Source organism: Marmota flaviventris, chromosome 4 (assembly GCF_047511675.1).
Source record: "Marmota flaviventris isolate mMarFla1 chromosome 4, mMarFla1.hap1, whole genome shotgun sequence".
Classification (NCBI taxonomy): Eukaryota; Metazoa; Chordata; class Mammalia; order Rodentia; family Sciuridae; genus Marmota; species Marmota flaviventris.
In genome coordinates this window covers 37,718,632-37,739,305 of record NC_092501.1, presented here as the reverse complement: position 1 = coordinate 37,739,305, position 20,674 = coordinate 37,718,632, and the positions used below count along the sequence as shown (strand labels likewise).

Genomic DNA, 20,674 nt, shown 5'->3' with positions numbered 1-20,674 from the left:
ACATTTGATTCAAGTGGGTTTTGAACTCCCAATTTTACCCCAAATACAGATTGCAGAATCACATTGGTTACACATCCACATTTTTACATAATGCCCTATTAGTAACTGTTGTATTCTGCTACCTTTCCTATCCTCTACTATCTCCCCTCCCCTCCCATCTTCTCTCTCTACCCCATGTACTGTAATTCATTTCTCTCCTTGTTTATTTTCCCATTCCCCTCACAACCTCTTATATGTAATTTTGTATAACAATGAGGATCTCCCTCCATTACCATGCAATTTCCCTTTTCTCTCCCTTTCCCTCCCACCTCATGTATCTGTTTAATGTTAATCTTTTCTTCCTGCTCTTCCTCCCTGCTTTGTTCTTAGTTGCTCTAATTATATCAAAGAAGACATTTGGTATTTGTTTTTTAGGGATTGGCTAGCTTCACTAAGCATAATCTGCTCTAGTGCCATCCATTTCCTGCAAATTCCATGATTTTGTCATTTTTTAGCGCTGTATAATACTCCATTGTGTATAAATGCCACATTTTTTTTAATCCATTCATCTATTGAAGGGCATCTGGGTTGGTTCCACAGTCTAGCGATTGTGAATTGTGCTGCTATGAACATCGATGTGGCAGTATCCCTGTAGTACACTCTTTTAAGGTCTTCAGGGAATAGACCGAGAAGGGCAATAGCTGGGTCAAATGGTAGTTCCATTCCCAGCTTTCCAAGGAATCTCCATACTGCTTTACAAATTGGCTGCACCAATTTGCAGTCCCACCAGCAATGTACAAGTGTACCCTTTTCAAAACATCCTTGCCAGCACTTGTTGTTGTTTGACTTCATAATGGCTGCCAATCTTACTGGAGTGAGATGGTATCTTAGGGTGGTTTTGATTTGCATTTCTCTGACTGCTAGAGATGTGAGCATTTTTTCATGTACTTGTTGATTGATTGTATATGTCCTCCTCTGAGAAGTGTCTGTTCAGGTCCTTGGCCCATTTGTTGATTGGGTTATTTGTTTTCTTATTGTTTAATTTTTTTGAGTTCTTTGTATACTCTGGATATTAGGGCTCTATCTGAAGTGTGAGGAGTAAAAATTTGTTCCAAGGATGTAGGCTCTCTATTTACCTCTCTTGTTGTTTCTCTTGCTGAGAAAAAACTTTTTAGTTTGGGTAAGTCCTATTTGTTGATTCTTGTTATTAACTCTTGTGCTATGGGTGTCCTATTAATGAATTTGGAGCCCGACCCCACAATATGTAGATTGGAGCCAACATTTTCTTCTATCAGACGCAGAGTCTCTGATTTGATATCAAGCTCTTTGATCCATTTTGAGTTAACTTTTGTGCATGGGGAGAGAAAGGGATTCAGTTTCATTTTGTTGCATATGGATTTCCAGGTTTCCCAGCACCATTTGTTGAAGATGCTATCCTTCCTCCATTGGATGCTTTTAGCCCCTTTACCAAATATAAGATAGTTGTAATTTTGTGGATTGGTCTCTGTGTCCTCTATTCTGTACCATTGGTCCACCCGCCTGTTTTGGTATCAGTACAATGCTGTTTTTATTACTATTGCTCTGTAGTATAGTTTGAAGTCTGGTATCGCTATACCGCCTGATTCACATTTCCTGCTTAGAATTGTTTTTGCTATTCTGGGTCTTTTATATTTGTATATGAATTTCATGATTGCTTTATCTATTTCTACAAGAAATGCCGTTGAGACTTTGATTTGCATTAAACCTATAGAGAACTTTTGGTAATATTGCCATTTTGATGATGTTAGTTCTGCCTATCCATGAACAGGGTATATTTTTCCATCGTCTAAGATCTTCTTTTATTTCCCTCTTTAGGGTTCTGTAGTTTTCATTGTATAAGTCTTTCACCTCTTTGTTAGGTTGATTCCCAAGTATTTTATTTTATTTTTTAGGATATTGTGAATGGGGTGGTTGTCCTCATTTCCATTTCAGAAGATTTGTCGCTGATATACAGGAATGCCTTTGATTTATGCGTGTTGATTTTATATCCTGCCACTTTGCTGAATTCATTTATTAGCTCTAGTAGTTTCTTTGTAGACCCTTTTGGGTCTGCTAGGTATAGAATCATGTCATCCATAAATAGTGATAATTTAAGTTCTTCTTCTCCTAGTTTTATGCCTTTAATTTCTTTTGTCTGTCTAATTGCTCTGGCCAGTGTTTCGAGAACTAAGTGGAACAGAAGTGGTGAGAGAGGGCATCCCTGTCTTGTTCCAGATTTTAGAGGGAATGCCTTCAAGTTTTATCCATTCAGAATGATGCTAGCCTGAGGCTGAGCATAGATAGCTTTTACCATATTGACTACCTCTACTTTTAATATACTTTGTGCACTTCTCCACATCTAGAAAGACTAGATGTTTGAAATAAGGACTTAAGTTTGTCCACTATGTACATCGTAGTGTTAAATAAAGTACACACATGCAACAATGGTTACATCTGAAAGTGTCTTCTAAGCAGGATCATTCTTGCCTCGAATCCTTCACTTCTTCCAGTTCTTTCTCCTCTGTCACATGTGTCACTCCTGAGTGTCACATGATGTGATGTTACAATTTCACTTCCAAAAGTCCTTTTCAGAAGACTCCCTTTCTATGAATTGTAACGGAAAGTGAACAAAATGTGTGAGTTTACTAACTCTACTTTTATTATACATTGGCAACCTCTTTAATATCTAGAGACTAGATGCTATAAAATTAGGACTCCTTTGTCCAATATATATACAATATATACAGTACAGTAAAGTGAAATGAAATGCATGGTATAGGGCAATGGGTAAACTGAAATGTTCTAGCACACTCTAGCAAAACACTTTTGGCAACTTCTTCCTTCCCATCTCCCTGAACCCAACGAACAAGTACAGATAGAATTCTGTCAAGAGGTGGTTTAACAATTCCAAACACAGTATTTCTCATCAGTTTTAAAAGCTAATGACAAAAAGTTTCAATTCTACTACTTCTACTTTTAAATATATCAAGCACTTCTAAATATATAGAAGGACTAGATATTCCACATAAGAACCTGTCCACAATGCATACAGAACTGATAAATAAAATTGTATGCGTAGCAATGGTTATAATCCAAAGTGTCTTCTCATAGGACCATTTTGTCTTTGAGACTTTCTCTCCTCATTTCCTTCTATTTTCAGTCCAGTGGACAATAAAGGCGTATATAACACTTAGAGATGGTTGAATAAATTCATATCCAAAAGTCATTTACAAAGGACAAGCTTTCCTATGAATTTCAACAAAAAATGTACAAAATGTTCTAATTTTACTATCTACTTGGTCATACACTGGCAAACTCTTTAATATCTAGAGACTACATGTTACAAAATTGGGACTCAGTTGTCCATTATATACACTATATATACAGCAAAACAAATGCACAAAACATACAGAGAACTGATGTCTGAAAATGTCCAAGTATGAACACAGGAACATATGACCTTTTGCAATTGCTTCCTTCCCACCTCCTCCACATCACTGAGCACGTAGAGTCAGTGCTATACTGCTCACAGAGGTGGTTTAGTAGTTCCATTCCCAAAAGCCTATTTTATATAAATTTTAGCAAAAAGATATTTAACATACTTTGGTCACTTCTGAAAAACTAGACAAGACTAGATGTTTCAAGTAAAGACTCAATTTGTCCACTATGTATGACAGTCTTGAACACACTACATGCATTAAACAATAGTTCTAATTTGAAAATGTCTTGAAAATATGAGCATTCTGGCCCTTCACCAACCCACTGGGCTATAATGCTCAAAATGTCACAAGACAATCCTTCCTAGGAATTTTAACACAAAACACAGAAAATTGGTTTACCATTCTGCTTTTGTCATACACTGACAACTTCTTTAACAACTAGAAAGACTAGATGTAGATGAGGACTAATTTGTCCTTTGTATTGACTATGTACACAGCAAAGTAAAACAAAACCCATAGACATAAGGTACAGCTCTTGGCTCACGGTAAGCACCCTGGCACGGTGTTCCCCAAGACCAGCAATCCTTGCTACCCAACAGGGGTTTGGTCATTGCGCACCGCTCCCACACCCCCAGCGAGGGGGGGGGGACATTTCATAAAAATTTTAACAAAGAGATTTACAAAATGTGCTCTATATTTTACCATTTCTACTTTTAACATATATCAGGCACTTTAGAACATCTAGAAAGTCTAGATTTTTTTTTAAAAGTCCTTCGCATTTTCCAATATATCTACACTAATGAGGAATAAAATGCACACACAAAACAATGGTTTTTATACAAAAAATCTCTTTTCCTAAAAGCAGTCTGGCACCGGACCTCCTTCTCATGGTCAGTCTTCTGCATGACCATCAAGCCCCTGAAAAGACTGGACATGTGTGGCTCCGAGAGTCGGACTAACAGATCCCCTTCAAAGTCCCTTCCAGAGGCATTTCTGATTTCTTCAAACACAGGGGCATTTACAAGAGGTTACTTCCTAACCCTACCATAGGTAGGGCATCCTCTTCCCATTTACAAAGCCCAGAGCAGCACCAATTTTCAAAGGTTGGGGACAAGTGGCCAGCAGCTTTATCCTGGGCTGTGCCCAAGCCACCTATAAAGGCCCGCGTCCTTCCCCAAGTGCGTGGGCATTTCCAAGGGTCAGAGGCGGCTTCGTGCTCTGCCCTTTCTCACTTCACAGAACCACCACTAGCCGCCCGAGGCAGGTGATCATGCCACCCATCGTCCTCTTGGGGGCTTTGCTCACCTCCCAGGACCCTTCTGGTCTTTGTGAGCCTTGCGGAGACAAGGTGCGACTCCAGGAGTTCGCACTGCGCGCTCTCAGAGGGCCCTGGGGTGGGCGGCTCCACTGTCCAAGGAGGGGTCCAGCTTTCAGGTGTCCACTGTCCATCTTGGGACCTCGAAGACCCTGCTGGCCTCCAAGTTGTTCATGTGCCCGCCAATCTCCTCACCATGCCAAACCCACTGCAACACAAAGGCACCATGTCCTTGGCGGCAGCTTCAACTGGGAGGCACCTAAGATGTTTGTAGGGCCAGAAGAGTCGGGCAGCCCACGGGGTTCTGGGTTGACAGGTCACTGCTGCCATCAGGTCATCCATCTGGATGATAGGCTCACCTGTCCTTAACAGCCAGGACAGCCAATGGGCAGTTGCAGATGGAGCTCTGGGGATCTGCAGGGGAGGACGTGTCCTATCCTGGAAGCCCCTAGTTAACTCACCTACCTGGGTTCAGGGGCCCCAAAGGGCCCAGGAGAGCTTGGAGAGCAGGTAGCGCTCTGTTTCTCACCAGGCTGGCTGCCAGACCTCCCTTTTTACTTTGTATTTGGATACAAGGTCTAGCTAAGGTCTCCAGAAGGAGATCCTCCTGCCTCACCCCCCTGAGTTGCTGGGGTTACAACTGCTTTCTGTTCCTTTTGCTGTTTCTTTAAGTCCTGTTCTGTCTGTAAAACCAATCAACTTTGCTTGAACCATGGGAACACTTCCTCTATTTTATGGAGTAAAGCATTGCCTCAATCTAGAAGTAAAAATAAAGCCAGGGCTTAGGGATGTGGCTCAAGGGTAGAGCACTTGCCAGGTATGTAAAGACCCTGGGTTCAATCCCTATCACCAGAAAATAGATAGATAGGTAGGTAGGTAGATGGGGGGGCGGGGGGAGAGCCAATTATGATCTTCAAATAAGTTTTAATTGTGTCATCATTTAACATTACTAAGTGCTGCATTTGAGGGTGGAAACTTCCCCTTAAATCTTTGGTCTGTGTTCCTTCCTCCCTCCTCTTCTTCAAGGCAATGTTCAGTCAGTAGGAGGAGCCTTCTTTGTATTTATCTTCATAGTTCAGCAGAAGACAAAACCTCAACCACTTGGCTTTTCAACTTTGATTCTCATCAGACTCCAGATGGGCAAGGAACCGAGTTTTCTGCTTCCACCTTCTCTGCTTTTCCCCTCTTTCTTTCTTTTAATTGTCTTCTTTGTGAAGACATGTACTATTTACATTCCATTCCCCAACACTCAGCCACACCTTGGTCTTCCTCCTAGATTTGTAGTTGAAGATACTAACAGCTCTATGCTATTCCTTTGCTGAAATATTTTCTGCTACCCATTGATTGGTTAGAGTTGATTTTTCCAAAAGTTTTCTCAAGCATGAAATGTTCACAGGTGAACAATAAGACTACCAGGATCTGGGATGATAATTTGATAGCTGGGTGATGAGTCAGGGAGGGTGTTGAGCATAATATTCTACTTTATGCATGACATTTTCTATTTTTAAAAAGGTAAAAAGAAGACATTTTGTAAACAATATTCTGAGCTCTTAGATGTTTGGATGATGCTATAGAATTTGTTAAATTAGAAGAGGCCATTGTTTTGCACTAAGGTCCTACAGAGATCAGGATGAAGACCAAAATGGAGTTGTTAGGTAGGGGCTAGCAATGAGCAGTGAGATGCATGGTAAGGTCATAAAGGGTTTTTTAAATTACTTTAGGGTCCTTCTTGAGACTCACTTAAGAAATCATATGGTGGCAGATAATCTGTAGAAAAAAAGGAAGGCAGCTATTTGTAAAGCACATCAAGAGCAAAGCATTAACGGGACTAAATATACAGGGTCCACTGAGGTTGAAGTGAAGTCAAAAATTTTAGCTAAAGGGTCTCCAAGAGTGTGGGAATTTAGTAGTGCAGGTGCACTAAGGTAACTTCTGACCAGTTACTGACCCCAGTGTCCACATTAACATGGGATTGTTTTGTAGATGAAGCCCTCCTAAATAGGATGGCCACCATGACAGTTCTGGAGAGGACCAACTAAGTCAAAACCCCACCACCCAATATGATGATGTTAAACTCCCGGGTGGAGAATGCTGCTGGAGGGGGACCCCAGTTTTCAAGTCAACCATAAAACAGTACTAAATTTGGAGACAGCATAGGCTCCTTTCTGGTTCTCTGCTAAGTGATGGCCCTCTCTGTCTCTCTTGAGAGTGCTCTCTGCTTGAGCCTCATTCGGCTTTTACTTTCCTTTCACCTAACTTTCTCTTTAATTTCACTGATAATAAAGTTCTCTGCCATGGCTTTTGGTGTCTGACTTTAAAGTTTCTTTTGTCAGAACCCAAGATCCAAGGTTTGGAGTTTCAGCTCCCTGCTTTCCTGTGACAGGAAACTTCATGCTGAAGTTACAAGTCACCAAGCTGACACTCATTGATTGTCTGACCTGCCCAGTAATCAGGATTAGAGAGACTGCCAAATTACCAAAGAGGCCAGTTTCAATTGGCATGATGATGAAGGTGCCTCAGCCTTAATCCTCACACAAAAAGGCAACCTGAAATAATCTGATGTTAACCAATTATTTTTGTATTGTTCTATGTCCTGTTCAATCCTAGCAAGGAAAGTTAACTTTGAAATGACCCATGTGGTTTTTGCTGTCTTTCTTTCTTCAAGTCCTTGTCTGTCTGTAAAATTAAAACTCCTGGGCTCAGCTCATCAGAGCATTCATATTTTCTGAAATAGTGTTACTCTATCCTAGAATAGACAGTCAAGCCAATTGAGATCAATAAGTTGAGTTGTTGTAATTTTGTTCTTGACATTCTATTGCTTTTCTCCTTATCCCTGTCTGGGTTTGAAATCTGTGGCTCATAGATTTGTTCTTGTGTCTTGGAAGGGTTGGAACTCAGCCTTCTGGCCCAGAGCTGTCTTCAAACTTGTGATCCTCCTGCTTCAGCCTCATGAGTGGCTAGGATTACAGGTGTGAAGAAGCATGCATGGTTTGTTGTTTTGCAGTGCTGGGGATCAAATCCAGGGCCTCATGCATACTAGGGAAGTACTCTACCACAGCTACAACCCCCATATTGCTGTGATGTTTGGATGTATATATACACAGTGGACTGACTCTTACAATTGAGCTAATTAGCATATCCATCCTTTCACTTAAAATTGTCTCTGTGTGATTGGAAGATTTAAGATCTATGCTGGGCAGAGTGGACCACACCTGAAACCCCAGTTATTTGGCCAGACTGGGCAACTTAATGCAGATCCTATCTCAAAATAAAAAGTTAAAAGTGGTGGGGATGCAGCTCAGAGGTAGAGGGACCCTGGGTTTAATCCTTATCACTACTAAAATAAATGGCAGGGCACAGTGTCATATCCCTGTAATCATACACTCAGAAGGCTGAGACAGGAATATTGCAAGTACAAGACCAGCCTCAGCATGTTAGCAAGACCCTCAGCAATGTAGTGAAACCCTGTCTCAAAAATGTTTTAAAAAGGGCTGTGGATGTAGCTCAGTGCTAAAGCACTGGGTTAGATCAATAAATAATAAATAAATAGTGAATACTGTTTCATTGTACATACATACCTCATTATTGTTACCTGCTCCTTTGATGATGGATTCTTGGATCGTTTTCAAATCTTGGTGATTGTGACCAATGCTGCAATGAACAGAGGAGGACAGATATTTTTTCCAGTTGCTGATTTTATTTCCTTTGGGTGTATGCCCAGATGAAGGATTGCTGGTCCTATAGTAGTTCTGCTTTTAATTTTTTAAGGATTCTCCATAGTATTTTTTATAATGGCAGTACATCCTGCCACAGTGTACAAGGATCCCTTTTCTTCTTATTCTTACCAACACTTGTTCTCTTTTGATTTTTAAAAATAATACCCATTATTGTTTAAGAGAGAGAGAGAATTTTAATAGTTATTATTATTTTTTTAGTTATGGCGGACACAACATCTTTGGTTTTGTATGTGGTGCTGCGGATCGAACACTGTCTACACGCATGCCAGGCCAGCACGCTACCTCTTGAGCCACATCCCCAGCCCCAATACCCATTATTTTTAATGGACGATGTGAGATGTTATCTCATTGTAGTTTTGATTGTCATTTATCTGATGATTAATGATATTGAGCCTCTTTTCACATACATATGTAGCTCTATTTTAAAATATTAACTACTTGCCAAAGTCTGGCTTCCTTCTTTGGAAATTCCAAGTATGGGTATTGGGGTCATTCCTACTTTGTTTGCATGTGTATCATTTACTCCCAAATAGGCTGCATTTCCTTATGATTCCTTTTTTCCTTTGATTTAAAAATTTTGTTCTTTAATTATCTACTGTGGTATCCACTTTCTTGTGCTTCTTATCTGAAAATGTCTTCCTTTCTTTCTTCCTTCCTTCCCCGCTCCCTCCCTCCCTACCTTCCTTCTTTCCTTCAATTCTTTCTTTTCTGTGGTACTGGGGATTGAACCTGGGAATGCTCTACATTTGCAGCCCGATCCCCCCCCCCTTTTTTTTAAGGAAGGGTCACACTAGATTTCTGAGGCTGGTCTTGAATTTGCCACTTTCCTACTTCTGCCTTCTGAATCTCTGAGATTACAGGAATGCACTACCAGCCCAGCATGTCTTATCTATATTTCTTCTATTTTACTCATGAATTATGTACGTCTTGCTGCTCCTCTTGTCTGGCCATCTCATTTGAGAATTCTGGTATTCTTGACTTACAGTTTTCCTTCATAACTGCTACTGTTTATAAAGTGTCTTCAGTTGTTTTCAAAATTCATGTTGGAAGGTTGTGTAATCATTTTCATGTGCCTTTTATGAAGTAAACTTTTCAAGTAGGATTTCCATTTTTTTCTTTTATTGCTGTTTGTATTGGGGATTGAACCCAGGGGTACTTTATCAAGGAGATATATCCCCAGCCCTTTTTATTTTTTATTTTGAGAGATGGGGTCTCCCTAATTTTCTGGGAGCCTCACTAAATTGCCTGGGTTGGTTTCAAACTTGTGATCCCCTGCCTCAGCCTTTCAAAATGCTGGGATTATAAGCCTGTGCCACCATGCCCTGCTTGGTAGGATTTCTTCATGTGCAATGTAGCTTTTGTTTTCTTTCTCATATTTAAAAGCGGTATGTTTTGACTCCCAAGCTAGCTCTACCCTGTGTGCCTCCTCTCCCACCTCACACTCTTTTTGCAGAGCCCCCTTCCCAGTGGCCTTTGCGTGAACAAAATGGCAGCCTTCAAGTCTCAGAGGTTGTCTTGCTTATCCAAAGCTTAGGGATGGTGGTCTCTGCAGTCCCTCTTGATGACTCAGTCTATAGCTGTCGTTCCAGTAAGATCTAAAGAACGTTTCACACCTCCTGCTTATGAACCCAAATACAAAACAGAAAAGGAGTTTATAGAACATGCCCGGAAAGCAGGATTGGTTATTCCCCCAGAACGTTTGGACCGGCCCATACATGTGGCCTGTACAGCTGGTATCTTTGATGCTTTTGTTCCTCCTGAGGGTGATGCTCCAATGTCATCTCTTTCAAAGGAAGGACTGAAAGAGAGAACTGAGCAATTGAAGAAAAAGGCAACATCACAATTGTCAATCTGGAAGTTAGAAGAATTTGATGCTAATTTTAAAACAAAGGATTTCCCTGAAAAAGCTAAGGATATTTTCATAGAAGCTCACCTTTGTCTAAACAACTCAGACCATGACCGGCTTCACACTTTGGTAACTAAACACTATTTTCTGGATATGGTCTGGGACATCGAGTATAAGACTGTCCGTTGGGGCTTCGTGGAATCTTTAGAGCCAGCCCAGGTGGTGCAGGTTCGCTGCTAGAGTTTGGTGAACCAGAGCAACATGTGTGGCCAGGTTACGGTCCACATGGACACACAGCAGACTCTAGCCATCTATGATCGGTTTGGGCAGTTGATGTATGGACAAGAATGTGCCAAGGATGTCTTGGAGTATATTGTGTTTGAAAAACACCTGGTGAACCCCTCCGGGAGCTGGAGAATGCATGGCAAGATTGTTCCCCCGTGGGCGCCCCCTAAGCAGCCCATCCTTAAGACAGTGATGATTGATTCCTGGCCCCCAGCAGGAACCTTGGGGAAAATGTGAAGAGGCACAAAGAGAGGACCATAAATCTCAGCTAGCCTGATGACAAAAATGACTCTTGGGGTAAAGCACTGGCGATGATGACGCTGGACGTTGTGAAGCCATCCATCTCTTTCAGACCACCCCTGTTTCCTCCTGCCCTGCTGGGATCTTTTGAGCAGATTTATCCTTCAACCATGTCTGATGGCTGGGCCCAGGTGGCTGGCTGGTATGGATATCCATGAACCCTTTTTCTTTTTAAAATCATATGTCTAGGGCTGGAGATGTGGCTCAAGCGGTAGTGTGCTCACCTGGCATGCATGCGGCCCGGGTTCGATCCTCAGCACCACATACAAAGATGTTGTGTCCGCCAAATACTAAAAAATAAATATTAAAAAAATTCTCAAAAAAAAATCATATGTCTAGCTTCTGAGTCTAGATGAAAAACAACATGTTTCAGTGAACAAACATCTGATCTTTTTTTTCACAGCAGAGACTGTGGGATCTAATAGGCAACTTTCTTTTGTAATCACTGGGCAGAGATCAGAGTTTGAAATAAATACTATCAGAATGTTGGACAAATTTTGGTGTTGTGCCTTGTGTGGTGACACTCACCTGTAAACCCAGTGGCTTGGGAGGCAAGAACATTGTAAGTTTGAGGCCAGCCTGGACAACTTAACAAGATCCTGTTTCATAACAAAAACAAACAAACAAACAAACATGAAAAGGACTAGAGATGTAGCTCAATTGTAGAGCACCCCTGGTTTCAATTTTTTCTTTTTTGTGTGGGTTCTATACATTTCCCCCAGTTGATATTCTACTGGGGGAATAGGCCAACGTTCAAGTGGAAGACAAGCCTAGTTGTGAGTGACCTGACTTCTAGGAAATCCAGACTTGGAAGAATAATTAGTGTTTATAAAATTGGGTATCACTTAAGAGATTCTTTTTCTCATAAGGTTACTTACTGCATCAGCATTTATACTTTGTAGAAGTATATAAATGTAAAGAAATAATTTATTCCTCAAAAAAAAAAAAAAAAGCAGTACGTTTTGAGTCAGGCAGGCATGGTGTAACCTATGTTCCCAGCTGTGCTGGAGGCTCAGCCAGGAAGATCACAATTCTAGGATTTTGAGGTGAATCATGCACCATGCGAGTGACACCACATCTCAAAGAATACATCTACAAAATGAAAGCATGGCTGGGTGCAATGTCCAGTGGCACACACCTGTACTCCCAGCAGCTTGGGAGGCTGAGGCAGGAGAGTCACGAGTTCAAAGCCAGCCTCAGCAACTAAGGTCCTATCTCTAAATAAATATAAAGAGGTGCTGGTGATATGGCTTACTGGGTTCAATTTCTGGTACCAAAAAAAAAGTATACCAAAAAACTAAAGTATGTTTTATTGAAGTGAAGTTCAACAATTCATATCTATTGTGTGCTATTCTATTGCAAGAAAATTTGTGAAAAAATGTACAATTTTCTGCTTAATTCAAAAGCTACAGAGATTGGTAACCTTTTTTTCATGTTACAGTTTAAGACTTCATAAAGTACTGCTTGTGGTTAAATCATGTGTGTTCTGAAGGGCAGTTGATGACACCCCAATCTTCTCACTATTGTACACCAGTGATGTTTACCCAAGCACAGCCATGGTACTCTTCAATCTGGTCTTAACAATCCTAGCCACAGTTTTGTAGCCCACTTTGCATTTTGCTTCCCAATAAACAAATATTTGGGGCAGGTTGTGGCTGTTGAACTGCTGGCATATTTGGCTCAGACAGCATTCCATGAAGACAGAGGGCACATGTGTGGCCCCTGGGTAAAATATCACTGGATGGGATTTCATGGAAAGCTTCAAGAGTTTTGTCTTTTGTGAAAGTTTCAGTGACAGCTGATGAAGACTAAACCAGGACCATGGTTGAAGGGGACAATTCTGCAAAAGACTCTGAGAAGTATTTTTCTTCTCTACCTTCTCCCTTCTCAACTTAAGGGTCCCAAATGCTAAAGCATTAGTGGATTTTCAGATGAGCAGGAAATAGAGGAGACAGTGGAAGAGAGAGATCTCCTTTAGACATATGCAAGGTCTGCAGATACCCCAGTTTCTGAGTTTCTTAGCACTACTCAGCACAGACTGAACCCCTTGGAGCTCACATATACAAAGACCATTTACTCATCTCAGTACCTTCCTTTTTCCAGGATTAGAGGCTGTCAAAAACAAAGACATGGACAAGTCCGTGCTGTCTGTCTTGTTCTACTTAATTTATTTGTTTGCAGTCATAAGCATGTTGTATATTTACTTGTAACTACATACCAAAGAAAGGATGCATTCATCTTAATCCTTTAACAAGATCTCATACTTCATGAACCAAAGTCTTTACAGCAAGATTAGAATACAGAGTTCTGGTGGGCTGGGGTTGTGGCTCAGCTGTAGAAAGCTCGCCTATCATGTGTGAGGCCCTGGGTTAGATCCTCAACATCACATAAAAATAAATAAATAAACCAGATAAATAAATAAACCAAATAAAGGTATTGTGTCTAACAAAAAAATATATATATTTAAAAAAGCATACAGAGTTCTCTTTCCTCTCAGATTAAAAATAGATATCGTGAATATTTGATTTATGGTATATATATATCCATATATATACCATAAATCTCTGACAAGCACACTAGCTGGTTATGTTTGGTATTTAGGTGCTCTCTTACTGACGTCTAAATTAGAATGTTTCTTAAATGCCCTCTAAGTGGTCTTTTACCCAGGGTGTTTCCATTTGGAAACATCTTTCATGATAAAGTCAGTCATCAAATAGGAAAAGAGAGAGAGAGAGAGAAAGTGAGTGAGAGAAAGAAAGAGAGAGAGAGAGAGAGAGAGAGAGAGAGAGAGATAGGTAGAGATAGGTGAGCTACACAGGGGCAGGTAGAGAAGAGGTGGAAAGAACTCCTCAGTTCTGTTCTGGGGAGTTTTCTGAGAGTCCTCTCCTCCTGGGACTATGTGGCTGGCAACAGTAGAGACCCTCCCTCTGGTCCCTCCCCACTCCCTGTTCCTCCTCACTTCACTGGCTTCCTGCACCTGTGCTGCTGGTGGCCTTCCTTTCCTTTTCCTGGTTGCTCCCTATAGTTGGAAGGAGACATGGGACCCTTTAGAATTTAACCACTGCCATGTTGTCACCAGACCTGGAAGTCCAGCAGGCTGAGCTGGTCCCCTTTGCCCCATCCACACCCACTCTCCACCCTGCTCCTCCCTGCCTGGCCCCCTCACCCTGACCCTGACTGGGATCAGCCCAGGGGGAACATCCTAGGAAAGTGGACGGGGGAGAAATAGTGATTCCCCCAGGTACCTTCTTGCTGGGCATGGTAGACCCAGGAAATAAAACTGCCACTACTGCTGTTCACTGGGTGCTTCACCATTGCTCATTGGTCCCTAAGCCTGTTCCCATCTCCATGAACAGTCCCTTTCCTCAAGTGCTCTTTCAGAGGGCCCTCTGATGCCCACCAGGAGCCTGCTTGTCTCATGGTTGTATGAAGGTCATTATGCTGGGCACGTCTTCCCTTAGTGACTAAAGAGCCAAGAGCCCAGTATCTGGATGAGAGAGGATCTCCTGTGGCAGGGAGGGGTCAGTGTGTGCAGGATCTGTGGGCACAGCATATACTATGAGCTCAAATTCATGAAGCAGAAGTAGGAGGAGTCCTAGGCAGAATGGACCTTCACAAAACTTTTGATGTTTCTGAGAGCTATAGCCCCAACCACACAAGAAAATGTTGTGCTTAGCCAGGCACTGCATTGTATGTCTGTAATTCCAGGGATGTGGGTGGCTCAGTCAGGAGGATTGCAAGTTCAAAGCCAGCCTCAACAATTTAGCAAGACCCTAAGCAATTTAGAAACTCCCTGACTCAGTTGCTAAGCATATTGGGTTCAATATGTGCTAACAACAACAACAACAACAACCAAACCCAAACAAACAAACAGCAATCAAACAAACAACTAAAAGTCATGCTTTAGACATTTGGGATATCCTCAAATATTTGAATATTTAAAATAAACCTTAAAAATTGGTAGTTGCTAAGGGACAAATTGCTCTTGAAAATTTGACTCTCTGTGACTTGATGATACAGCCTGCTGTTCCTATGCCAGACTGAGTTATTGGGGAAATTCCCCTGGAAGAATTAATCTACTCCCATCAATGTCAGAGACTTCTGTCCAAGGGGAGGTGGACTTGACCTTCTGACTCAGGATATTCTATCATGGGTGCCTCTTCTTTAGACCTTTCTCTTGGGGCCTCTTCTAAGATGAGGCAGTGGTGGGTGGGCTCCACTTGAGTTATCTTCAACTTGATCCAGACATTTGAAATTGTTCTGTTGCAGGAGATGTTTGAGTCAGCCCCTCTGACCAGAATCCATTCCTGGTTAGGAAGGTCGCTGGTGGTGAGGATATCCAGCCTCTGGGGTGGAATGTAGGGGCATGTGTGCTGGGCTGGGAGCACAGGGGCTGATTATAGCTGAAGCTTGGAAACCAAGTGGGACTAGACCCAGGCCAGAGCAGAAGGGACTGGTGTCCATGTCCAGTCCTGGAAGTTTGGTTTCTTGCCTCATCTCTCTCAGGCATTTGGGACCTGTATCTAGGCAAAGGGCCATAGAGCATCCTCACTGGAGTGATCACCTTGAGGCAGCGTATTAAAGAGGAACAGGTTATCCTGGGCAGGAGGGGATGGGGAGGGTCTGCAGTATCTGAGAGGGAGAGGAAAGGCAGCTGTTCAAAGAGGCTGAAAGTGGGCAGGACTCCAGGCAGGCTCCTGTGGACAGAGCCCTGCTGAGGGGCTGAGCTCTGAGGAGGGTCTGTCAGGGCTGGTGAGCTCCTGAGAGGGGATCTCTGACAAGCACACTAGCTGGGGCTTGTGGGGTGGGGTCTGGAAGCAGGTGGGTATCACTTCTCAGGGGAGGGGCAGAGAGGACGTCTATGGAGGTGAGAGTCACACACAACCTCCAAGGAAACAGAAAAGGGGTTTGATGGGTCCAGGGAGCATCCTCATGTGTCCCTCTGCCCCAGTCCCATCAGCTTCCCTGGCTCCCCGACCTCCACCACCCTTGCTGTGGGTGGCCTCTGGAGCTGGGCTGTAACGAGGGCAGCATAGCGTCATCTGGACCTGCTTAAGCTCCACAGTCCCCACCTTCATGGTTGTTCCCAGGTCCCCGGGTCATAGGTATCTACTTGGAACACTTGCAAGTGGAGAATTATTGTAATCCTTTTGTTAAGGAGACCTCTTTCAAATGGTTTAAGCCTTGATCCACCTCTGCCCAAGGGAGGTGTCAGTGATACGTGTGGGGCTGTGGCCTAGGATCCTGAGGCGCTGCTGCCCACAGCATACTCTACCCACCCGAGGGAGGCTGGTCTTAGCTCTGAGTTCTCCCAGCAACTTGGCCTGTGCCATGTTAAAGCTGCTTTCTGTGGAATTCCAGCTAGGTCCAGAGAACCTCCTGGGTCTACTCTAGGACCTAGAATGTGACCTTCTGACCTTGCAGAACCTCCCCTACAGACTGATCCCCAAAGTGCAGAGAGGGGCAAGGATTCTTCCACATGCTGGCTACCCCAGTACTGGGCAACTCAGGAGCATGAGTGAATGATAGTCAACTGACTGGAAAGTCAATGTGACTACCTGGCTCAATGCAGTTATCTTCTCTATTTGCAGAGCCCAGGTCCTTAAGAATAGAAGGGCATTTGTGACCATTATTATTTTTTAAATATTTGTTGTAGTTAGTTGTTGATTGACTTTTGTTTTTATTGGTTTCTATATGGTGCTAAAAATTGAGCTCAGTGCCTCGCACATGCTAGGCTAGTTCAGTACCAGTGAGCTACAACCCCAGCCAGCCCACTACTGTCGTGTGCCTGACCTCAGGGGATGCCTGAGTCCCAACATCCCTTGAACCTCCAAAATCCTGACTAGGTTACACTGGGAATCTTGATTAGCAGACTGGGCAGCCTGGGCAGTTTCACCAGCTGCATACCAGGGTCTGAGCTGGTAGGACCTTGTCTCTGAGCGCTCAGGGCCCTGGCTCAGCTGACTTCTCTTGCTCAGCTTCAGCCCTGATCCCTGTCCTTCTGCTGCACAGGGATCCTAGGACATGGGTGGGGACACTGTGGGGTGTCTCACTGCAAGAGGTGCTTGACCAGCACTGGCATACCCCACCCAGCCTCTTCCTCTTGCTGCCCTCTCCAGTGACTCACCTGCCCAGCTTCCTACAGGTCAGGTGAGGGTTTGGTGCTTAATGAGACATCAGAGGCCTGTATAAAAGCACACTGGTTCAGTCCCCAGCATCCGTCTGTCACTGCCTGCTGTTGCACAATGCTGGGACTCCTGGGGCAAATAGCGGCTGACAACCTGGCCCGCCGCACTCAAAAGGCCACTGAGGAAGCCGGTAAGGACCTAGGGCTTCTTTCCCCCTGTGTGGGGTCAGGGCAGGCTTGACTGGGCCTGTCCCAAGCTGATCCCAGGAATCAGGCCAGGCCTTGAGGCCCGCTGAGGGCCCATTGGGAACCCTGGCCTATCACCCCACCAGGAGAGATGGAGCTATGGGCTGCAGATGCTGGGGAGGGCAGTTGAGGGTGGAGCCCTCAGAGCCTCACTGCCCCAAGCAGCCCTCTCTACCAGTGGAGCCTAATCCAGGATCCGTGGTAGAAGAGAGGCCAGGCCAGATGAGCCTCCCAGGGACAGGTGAGGAACATAGGTGCTGGGTGGGCAGCTGGCAGTTTGGATCTTTTTCTCTGAAGACCTGGAAGACCTTCAGTGTCAAACTGCCTGTTCTCAGTCCCTGCCAGACTGAGGAGCTTGGAGGGCCCTGTGTCCTCATCGGGCTTCCTCAGCTCCCTTTCAGCAGCCAGGCCCTTCTGTGCCAGCCTGAATTGGCTGGGGGTGGCATCCTGGAGCTCTATCCCAGGTGTCCAGAGGTGCTGGGAAGGGCAGCAGGCTTGTATGGTGAATTTGTCTCTGAATTTGTCTGAACTGGTCTCCTTTTTTCAGTTGATGCTGTGGGGGAAGCGGTGAAGGATGTGGTGGAGCACACCACTGAGGATGGAGGGCAAGGTACTGAGGGCTGGGGTTGGGGGTTGGGGCAGAGGCAAAGAGGGAAGGAGAGAAGGAAGGAAAGGAAGGAATGAGGAAAAGAAAGAGAGAAAGTGGGAAGGAGAGAAGGACAGAAGGAAGCGCTGGGAATGTAGCTCAGGGGTAGAGAGCTTGCCTAGCCTGCATGAGTTCTGGGATTCAATTTTCAGCACTCAGCGTGAAACCAAAAAAGAACAAGTCCAGCATATAGTGGCATATGCCTACCATCCCAGCCACTGAGACTGAAGCAAGATGATTGTCAATTTGAGGCTAGCATAGGCAACTTAGGGAGATCCTATAACATCATCAAATTAAAGGGGTTGAAGATGTAACTCAGCTGTAGAACACCCCAGCGTTCAATTCCTAATTCTGTAACAACAACAACAAAACCCCAAAAGTTGAACAGATGGAGGACAGGATGAAGAAAGGAAAACTAGGTGGGGCCAATCACTTCTTTGCCCAACAAGATCACCATCCCAACCCCCTTTTTGCATCCTTTCTGTTGGTATGTAATTATCTCTGAATTTGATCATCAGTTCAGACTAATCCTTATGTTAAGGTTCCATTCAGATAGTCTTCTCTGTAGAATGTTAACACCAGGTCACAAAAGACCATGTGGCAGCACACTGGGACAAAACATTTAAGATATAAAATGATAAGCCAGGTGCAGTGGTGCTCATCTGTATTCCCAGCCACTTGGAAAGCTGAGGCACAAGGATTGTAAATTCAAGGCAAGGCTGGGAAACTTTGTGAGACTGTCTCAAAATAAAACAAACAGGGCTGGGGGTGTAGTTCAGTGGTAGGGCACTTGCCCAGCATGCAGTAACCCCTGGTTGCAATCCACAGTAGTACATACACACAAAAGCCACAGATGGAGGCAAAATGTTTATAATACAAATGATAATCTGATCTAACAACCCAATATAAAATAGAGGAAAAGATTCAAACACAATAATGAAGAATAAATAGCCAGTGTACCCATAAGCAGATACTCACTCTCATTCAAACTGAACAAAGGCAGGTTGTTGGGACTATAAACTAAATTTGTTTTGTGGTACTGAGGATTGAATCCAGGGCCTTGTGCATGCTGGATAAGCATTCTACCACTGCGCTACAACCCCAGCCCCAGGAGAACCATGTTCAATTTATTCTGCCTCTGCCCCATGGGATGTGTCCAGGGTTGCTCCTGTCAGACTGCCACAGCCCCCTGCCTCTCAAAGTGACATGCTGAGCACAGCAAGGGGTTCACTCTAACCTTTTCTCTCTTTTTCTTCCTGATAGCCCTTGATGAAGCCTTAAAGGATGTCCAAGAGTCGGGAGAGAAAGTGGTGAAGGAAGTCACTGAGAGTGTGACTAACACTGTCACAGATGCTGTCACCACACAATAGAGGGACTGGGCACACCAGGACAGTGAACCTGTTGGCTATCCTCTCTGAATCTCAATAAAAAGCCATGGAATGTGCACCCTGAGTTCTTGATTTATTGCTCTTTCAATGGGAACACTAGGCAAAGTTTTTCTTTGTGTGCTGGATTCAGAACCCAGGGCCTCACACTTGCTGAGCATGCACCCTAGCACTGCAGGGCACCTCCAGTTTCTGACAGGGTATTTTTAGGCTTTCTTGTAAGTCAACTGGAGAACACACCAGCATGGCAAGCACCTGCTAGAGGTCATTTTCTAGGATGAGTCACATTAGGCATCAGATGCTTCAGTGGTTTCTCCTGTCAGTTGGCAGCTTTCCTGGCCCTTAACCTGGTACTGGGGATTGAACCCAGTTGAGCTTTGCCACTGAGCTACATCCCCAAACCTTTTCAACTTTTATTTTTAGAAAAGTTCTCAAATGCCAGGCTGGACTTGGACTGTGATCCCCTCTTGCATGAGCGTCACGAGAAGATTTGATGACAGGCATGTGTCACCACTGTGCCTGAGCAGCAAGCTGTTCCATTGTTATCTGCTGCTCTCTCCCTCTTCCTTCTTAGTGCATCACCTCACTCATGCTAAACCTGTGTTCTACCATGAGCTCCCCTTCCATCCTAGGCTCTGTGAAAAGACTGTTTCCCCAGAAACTACAGTTTTCAGATACCTCGATGCTTCAAATACCCCTGGAGGGATGACCTGAATTTGTCTTGCATGTTCTTTGGGTCTTGTTCTTGCAGGACTCAAGGAAGATAGCAGACCAATCTGATTAAAATGTAGGCAGGGCAGACTCCCCACTCTGCTCCTTCATGATCTGCAAGAGTCTCCGACAAACATTCTTGCTGTTTAGTTGTGGAACCAGGTCAAGGAGGCCCTGAGTCCATTGTTGATTGGCCCTAGCAGCTGCTCGTGAATCTCCAGTGGGGCCTTGTGTCAGGTACATTTGTCCATAGCAGTCAGTACTGCACAGGTGACACATGTGTAAGAGCATGGAGCTTGAAGTTTTTGGATACAAAAGAGGAAATGTGAGATCCAACATGGCGGCAGGCGCGGAGAGATCAAGTCTCTGACCTCTTCAGCTGTGTGGGCATAGGGAGTCGTAAACCGTCAAAATGCTGTTTGCTCAGGATCACTAGGCAATGCTGAGCTGACATGGATCTGGGGTGAACAGTCTGGGCCTCTCAGAACACACACTGAGCCCAGATCGGCTGAATTCAAGCTCCTGTTCGCCTGCTTCTCACAGACAAACTGCTGTGACTCAGCACTAAACGATCCCACTGAAACAACTGGTTGGCCCTTCTGATCCTACGGAGGTTAATGCCAACCGAGCCTTCATAGG

At 44.0% G+C, this 20,674-nt stretch overlaps 1 protein-coding gene and 1 pseudogene across 1 annotated transcript; both read left to right on the top strand.

Moving 5' to 3' along the window:
• The first annotated feature begins 9,975 nt into the window (after nucleotides 1-9,975).
• Nucleotides 9,976-10,897, top strand: LOC114082430 (large ribosomal subunit protein mL45 pseudogene; annotated as a pseudogene).
• A 6,268-nt stretch (nucleotides 10,898-17,165) lies between these two features.
• LOC139705357 (protein FAM25A-like) lies at nucleotides 17,166-19,309 on the top strand. Its single transcript, XM_071610710.1, has 3 exons — nucleotides 17,166-17,238; nucleotides 17,841-17,903; nucleotides 19,203-19,309. Exons 1-3 carry the CDS (start codon nucleotides 17,166-17,168, stop codon nucleotides 19,307-19,309), a joined length of 243 nt encoding a protein of 80 aa, XP_071466811.1.
• The last annotated feature ends 1,365 nt before the right edge of the window (nucleotides 19,310-20,674 follow it).

Bases quoted from the DNA above. Each gene is read 5' to 3' on its own strand.
- LOC139705357 (XM_071610710.1), top strand. From the start codon at position 17,166: ATGCTGGGACTCCTGGGGCAAATAGCGGCTGACAACCTGGCCCGCCGC. The intron at 17,239-17,840 runs GTAAGGACCTAG...TCCTTTTTTCAG, and splicing joins AAAGGCCACTGAGGAAGCCG to TTGATGCTGTGGGGGAAGCG. The intron at 17,904-19,202 runs GTACTGAGGGCT...TCTTCCTGATAG, and splicing joins CACTGAGGATGGAGGGCAAG to CCCTTGATGAAGCCTTAAAG.